The 6860-nt window shown below is 42.4% G+C and overlaps 1 protein-coding gene across 1 annotated transcript; it reads right to left on the bottom strand.

Annotated features, from left to right (window-relative positions):
- Positions 1-559: 559 nt before the first annotated feature.
- LOC311258464 (uncharacterized protein) lies at positions 560-6600 on the bottom strand. The gene is made up of 3 exons (XM_084354734.1): positions 5987-6600; positions 3795-3848; positions 560-1028 (listed from the first exon to the last, which is right to left on the bottom strand). The coding sequence occupies exons 1-3, from the start codon at positions 6384-6386 to the stop codon at positions 796-798; spliced, it is 687 nt and encodes a 228-aa protein (XP_084210860.1). The 5' UTR covers positions 6387-6600; the 3' UTR covers positions 560-795.
- Positions 6601-6860: the final 260 nt, after the last annotated feature.

Below are 6860 nucleotides of genomic sequence, written 5' to 3'. Positions count from 1 at the left end.
TGATGAGCAGTTTTTGCTTCAGAGGTGACGTCATGTTGGGACATTTACCCAGAACACAACTGAAATAACTCAACAGCGATGGCTTTCATACTTCTGTATTAGATTTTTTTTTGCAATCAGGTGTAACCAGAGCTCTTAAAGGTGATTTAGCACTTGTTCACATCAAGCTAATAACACGAAACTACAAAATACTTTAATTTGATCACTGTGTTGTGAACTTTTTTTTTGCCTCCAGTAAACTACAGCATCATTACAGAAAGAGAACGTCATACAAAGTTTACATTAATTACAAAAAAACGTTCTCACTGCAGCGAGGAAAATGAAAAGTTGTTGTTTTAAAAGTGTTTAACTTTGCTAGCAGCAATATTACAATAAGCACTGACCAGCGTGTGTTGTATGATGTTGAGTGATTACATACTGTGAACCGCATGAGTCACATTAACAGAGTTTTCACAACGGGTCACTTGAAAAAAAAAAACGGGGGGCCGGACGATGAGGACAAAAATAAAACATAACAACATTTTTCTGTCAGACAGCTCGTCCAAAAAAAAAAGCTGCAGCCGTCCTCTGTGCTCAGCTCCACAGAGAGGAGTCCAGTCGGATCCAAACATCAGCGTCTGACGCCTCCAATGCTCCAGCACAGGCCCAACATTACACAGGTATGACGGCCCACCTGCAGGTGATAAAACAGTGGATAGAGCTTTGATTCATGAAAGACTTTTAAATCCACTTGAACAAGAAACGCGAGCAAACACGCTGCTGTATTTCTCCCAGAGAGGGTCGGTCAGGTCACGGTTAAGTCCCAGAGTGAGTGTCTGGAGGTCGCTGCTGTAACGTCTCGTCTACGGTGACCACCACCTCCTCCGGTCTGCTGGGGCACAGGCAGTTAGTGTGGTTCAGGGATATGAAGTTCATGTCCACCAGCCGAGGCCTCTCGCTCAGCTCGCTCATCTCGTTCATGTTGTTGGTGATGCAGTTCACCTCGGTCTTGTTGCGGTTGTTAAGTCGACGGGAGCCGTACACCCACTCTGAAGAGAGACAAAGAGACAACAGTGCTGTTACTCTGGAGGTCAGTGCTGATGAAGGTATTTCTTTGTTTGGTTTCTTTCTTTTCCAAGGTTGATCAATCGTGTTTTCATCAATTACAATATACTGCAGAAATCCAATCAACTGTGTCATTCACTGATCTGAAAAATGTTGTTCACCCACCCACTGGCCAGGATAAAATGTTGGCAGTTTCTCCAAACCACGATACGTCCATACTGTCATGAACCTCGTGACATTTGTACAAAACTGTACACAGCAAGTTTACCGTACGTGTTTATTCCCTGACTTTCATATCAGGAGGTGGAGGAGTTACAGGCGACAACGCTGCCAAGCCACTGACCGCAGTTCGAGTCTCTGTTTCAGCATTTCTAAGTGTGAAACCGCTGGATATTCCTAAGGAGCCCTCGGGACGATCTCCAGCCGTGTTTGTAGCGACCAAAACTGTTATCTTAAGCCAAAACATGTAGTTTTCCTAACTCCAGAGCGTTGTGATGAGAGAGGGATAGAAAAACAAACCTAAAGAACATAAAGTTATAACTTATCTGTGGGTTTGTAGAAATGTTCTGGTGATTGGGTTGTGTTCACTCATTCATCTCATCTTATCGTCTCCCTGTACACGTCTCTCTAAAACCTCCAGTTCAGACAAACTGCAGCAGCACAGCTCTTAACTGGTGTAAAGAAATGTGACCGTTTCACTCCCATTTTAGTGTCTTTACATTGTCTTCACGTGCCTTTGAGAACAGTTTTTGAAATACTTTAAATCGCTGTGTGGATTCCCTAACATTTTGACAAATGCACGACCTGAGATCTTCAACAAAACTCCCTACAGCTGTTTCAAAGTCGAGACTAAAAGCTGAAGGTGAATAATCATTTGATTATTACTCATTAGAGCCCCCAGACTTCAGGATGAAGAGATCAGACGTGCCATTTTAAATCGCTCCTCAAAACATACTTGATTTCATGTCATTTATTTTGACTTTACTTGTTTTCTTCACCGTGTTTGATTCATTCTGTTGTCTTTACATTTATATTTGTTACTGCCACTGTAGTTCTTACTTTCACTGTGTTGCTTTGTTTTATGTAACTGTTCTTAAAACGCTGTATAAATAAAGATATTACTTATTTTCTTCTTTTCCTGTTTCTTCCCTAGTATTTCACTTTCTTTCTACGCTCTGCCTTTCTCTCCCCCCTTTCTTTTCCTTTTTTAAAAAATAAAAATAAAATCTATTTATTTGTCAGGAACCACAATTATTTTCATGGTGAAGTCTTCAAATTGCATATTTTGTCAGTTCAACAGTTCAAAACCTTCAGGAAGTTATTACAGGCTAATATTTGGCAGTTTTACTTGCAGAGTTTCTCAAAGGATGACTCTTTTATTAAAATAATTCAGTCTAAATTAGTTGCTGATGAGTTTTCTGTCTGAATCAGTAAGTTGCCTGATTTAGCTTTAGATTTAGTTATTTGCCACTTTTCAGTGGCAGGTAAACACAAACACTATAAAATATTGTTCTTCTTTCTGCCCTTTATGTCTTTTTTTAACTAAAAACCAGAAAATCCCCAAAACTCAAACCCAAAGAGTCCTTTTGCTTCGGGCTCCTGACAAACTTTTTACTGCTGAGGAGCATTTTTACAGGCGGAGCATCACAGAGGAACTGAGTGCTGGTGCCACCGCTGCCATCATAGTTCATGACGAGCCTTGGCAGGCGGGTGGAGGTATAAAGCGCGACCACGTGCCTGCTGGAGCATTCATGTTCACGGGGCAAAAAACAAGCAAGCTGAGTGTTTAAAACGTGCACAGAACAAGGCAGCAAACTTCATCTGACAGAAAGTTATGATGGGTTCAGCTTCTGTAATTCCATTAGAGGCAAAGCACCATAAAATTGTTTCTGGGTGAGATGTCTGCCGCGCCGCAGCCCCGTCATGTGTGGTGGAGCCTGTTTGAACTGGGACACATCAATCATTGTTCTGTCAGATGAGGAGCTGAGATTGAGGCCGACAGTCGACAGTGTGAAGAGCAGACGGACGGCAGAACGAACGGGACTCCTCAGACCCACACAGCTGATACATGACCACCATTCACACCGGGATTGTCTCCTCACTCACATAGTTTCAGGCTCATTTCTCCATAAAGTCTCTGAACATTAAACATTTCTTTTCCTGCTTTTCTGGTGATTCTTTGTGCACAAATCTGTGCCTTTATAGCAGGAATGTCTTTATTCATGTCAAAGAAAACACGACACCAGGTGAATTCATTGCAGGAAGTCTCTCAGTCAAGAAGCCCGTCAAAAATAAATGTCCTCAGTTTGCAAACTACAGTTTTCTCATTTTAACTGAATCTATATCTTATCTTATCACATGAGAAAATATTGAGTTAACAGGTGAGAAGGTAAGTACATTTCCTGTACATTATCTGTGGGCGTGTCCACAACAGGCTGTTCTGAGTCGCACCGTGTCAGGAGAGTGAAGCTTCTTGCTCTGAGCAGAAACTCGACAGCGACCTTCATCTGCTGAGAAGCCGCCACATTTACACCTCAGCCAAAAGCCCAGGAGAGCACACATTGTGTCAGCTGTGTGCTTGTGTCAATGTGTATGTGTGAGTCGTCATATAAAAGGTAAGAAGGTCAGGTGAGGCGCAGGTAGACCGACAGATAAGCTCTTACTGCTGACCAGCTGAAAGGGGGTCAGCATGTCTCTGTGGCAAAGCTAAGTGCTGCAGACTGTGACCCGTGTGAGCTTTGTTTCTTTACCTGGTTCACTGGCTTCGCCGCCGTCACCCTCGGCAACGATCGACCTGCCTCCACCTACATGCGGTCAGCAAGAGAACAGGCATGTTAGTGACTCTGCACACAGACTCCTGTGTCTTATGATGTGATGAAGGCAGAAACAGAAGTGAGAGGGCAGGTGTGATGATGTGACTGAGCAGAGAGAAAGCAAATAGTGTTCAGTGATATAGAAACGCCAGAGCAGAGCTGAGCTGAGCTGAGCTGAGCAGAGCAGAGCAGAGCAGATCAGGCCCAAACCTCTCAGGCTCTGTGCACCGTAGTAACGACACCAGTGACAATTCAGAACTGAAGGGTGTGCAGGTTTAATCCCAGCAGCTCACATCACATGAAGCCAATATTGCTGGTTTAACTGTTGAACTATGTTTGAGGTTTTTAAAGTTACATAGTCCTGAACCTTGATAATTGCCATAATCTAACAATTTGTCAATATGACTGTCATGGCATCCCCCTAAATTTGATATTTTTCAATAAACCCCAAATGTATTGTTCGGCCTTAGAATCCCCAAAAAATTATATAAAATCCCCCAGATTTTGCGTCATGATGCCACATTTTTTCGTTGAAAGCCAAACCCCCAAACTTGGTATTTTAACTGAAAAGGTAGTTGTAATAAGCACAAGTTTTATTGTTGCACCCAGCTTTAAAAAAATGTCTGCAATGTGTTTCCCCAAATGTTTTTGATGAGAAGATCCCCCACAGACTAATGAATGCAACTCATAATATATTTATACCCACATTCCTGAAATCTCAAACATTATAACGAAACTAAAAATTGGTGCATCCCCCTCAGCATTTATTGTCTTACCTGGTCACAAAAGATTAAAAAAATGTGACGTATTTGGTTTCATAACTTCCAATTTTGTTGTTGCAAACTGCAGAGAGATCATTCCCCAAATTATTGGTCATGATATCAAACTCCAAATCCTCAAATCTGGTACAAAGTCCCACAAAATAGTTCTCATTACCATATTTCTAATTGTTTTACGCCTCTAAATCATAAAATGTGATATTTATTCTGAAAATTCCAAAAATCTGTTTTAGCAAATGGTAAATAAATGTATTGGTCATGAATCTGTTGTAGAGTGAAATGCAAAAAAATTAAATAAATAAAAAATGTGTATACTATGTCTAATTGTTTGTTAAAAGATTTTTTTTGTCGTGCCCCGGATCAAAACATTTGTTATAAGTAACCACAAACTTGTCGCAGTTACAACATTTGTTGTGTTGCAGCCAAATACAAATCATTAACCAAAAATATAACTTTGGTGTCATGACTCAAAAATGTTGGTAATTCTAGACATTGTGATTTTCTTCTCCAAGATGCGTGGAAATGTTTTTCTTGGGTCTGATAACAAATTCAAGGACTGTGTCATTAAAAACTTGGATTATGATAATAAAATGTATCCAGGCAGCACCTTTCCATTCATTCAGGGGCCCCCGGTGGTTGTGGCCCCCCTGAAGCTGCTCAGTTAACGTGCCCCTGTCCTGATCATCAGACATTACTTAGTGAAATTTGAATTTTGATATGAAGGGCTGAGGACCAGGTCAGGTCAGCAGTCTGAGAGGACACGTGGCCTAAAAATAGACTCATTGTTTCATTCATTATGTATCGCTCTCAGGACTCTTCTGAAATAGAGAAACAGCAGACCTCCTCTCCATTTCTCACACAGACACTTGCTGATAGTGTAGTTTGTCAGGACGTCTGCCTCGCAAGGTCATCGTCTGATACGAGGCTCCAGAACATCTGCAGTAGAATTACTTTTTGCATTTTGTTTGGTAGAGATGATAAAATGTCACCGTACATGTTCTATTAATTAATAATACGTCTGTTGCTATTTCAAGGAATCCCCAAATCACTTCATTCATGTATTAATTATGATGTTTGTATTGTGTGTGTGTGTTTCAGGCAGATTGTTCTGTGTTAATGGGCTCCAGGAGGGGTCCTTGTGTGGCTTCCAGGGGGCCAAATGCAAAACTGGGAAAGGGTTAATTTCACTAATGTTTTACTACAAGTTACTCCAATGTAAAAGTGTATAAATGATCTAAAAAAACACTTTTTCCTCACAGAAATTCAAATTCTTCCCTTTTGGTAATCCCTGTGGGAATCTATGCACACACACACACACACACACACACACACACACTTGAGGTCACATACCGACAAAGTCATTGACCACATCCTTGACCAGGTGTCCAACTATCGCGTACGCCACCGCCACCACCACCAGCGCCGCCATCACCAGGTACAGAACCGCTTTGGGCAGCGGGATGGAGTCTCGCGCCGGGGTCCGGTAGTCCGTGTACAGCAGGTCACTCTCCGAGTATGAGTACTGAAAGACGTGCTCCATGCCCGAGGTATGGTTGGAGTTGAGAGGCGGGTTGCTCGCGCTCATGGCGCTGTCCGGCTGCAGAGCCGTCACCATGGTGGTCGTCACATCCTCCGCTTTGTTCATGTTCACCAAGCCGCTAGTTTTATTCATCAGAGGCAAAATCTGAGAGAGGAAGTAGCTCCAGTCCTTAATGGCACTCGTGTTGCATAAAAACATTGTTCCGAGCATGTAATCACCACAGGCAGGGTTGGGTTTTCAGGATCACAAAGGCGCAAAAAAAAAGAAAAGAAAATCCGCTGAAGACGCGCCAGACTCTCCAAAACTTGTCGTCCTTAAAAGAGATTGAGGTTTTTATAATCCAACAGGTTCACTCAGATGCCCAAAGTCTCCGTCTGACAGGAGCTCATCAGCGCCTCTGAAAACTTACCCAGCTCTCACTGACGAAACGCACAACGCGTCACTCATTGACGAGCTTTTACGCACGAATAAAGAAGCACTTTTACGCGTCCATTTTTTTGGTTTACATCCAAAAGTGAAATCAAAACGACGCAGCGGCAGAGTACAACAGCCTAAAATGTCCTGCGAGAAAGGAAACGTGTCGGGTACATGTGTCAGCGTTCTCCTCCCGACGGTACAAGCGCGTAAATGTTGGATGAAGGAACCAAGAAACGGTGACTGTGCCGTGGTGATGATGATGATGAT

Source organism: Pagrus pagrus, assembly GCF_965226575.1.
Source record: "Pagrus pagrus genome assembly, chromosome: 6".
Classification (NCBI taxonomy): domain Eukaryota; kingdom Metazoa; phylum Chordata; class Actinopteri; order Spariformes; family Sparidae; genus Pagrus; species Pagrus pagrus.
The sequence above is the reverse complement of the archived record's forward strand: the minus strand, read 5'-3'. Positions and strand labels throughout refer to the sequence as shown.

Excerpts from the sequence above, each read along its gene's own strand:
- LOC311258464 (XM_084354734.1), bottom strand. The coding sequence starts at position 6,386 with ATGCTCGGAACAATGTTTTTATGCAACACGAGTGCCATTAAGGACTGG. Across the intron at positions 3,849-5,986 it reads TGTGGTCAATGACTTTGTCG|GTGGAGGCAGGTCGATCGTT; the intron begins GTATGTGACCTC and ends GACCGCATGTAG. Across the intron at positions 1,029-3,794 it reads CGGCGAAGCCAGTGAACCAG|AGTGGGTGTACGGCTCCCGT; the intron begins GTAAAGAAACAA and ends GTCTCTCTTCAG.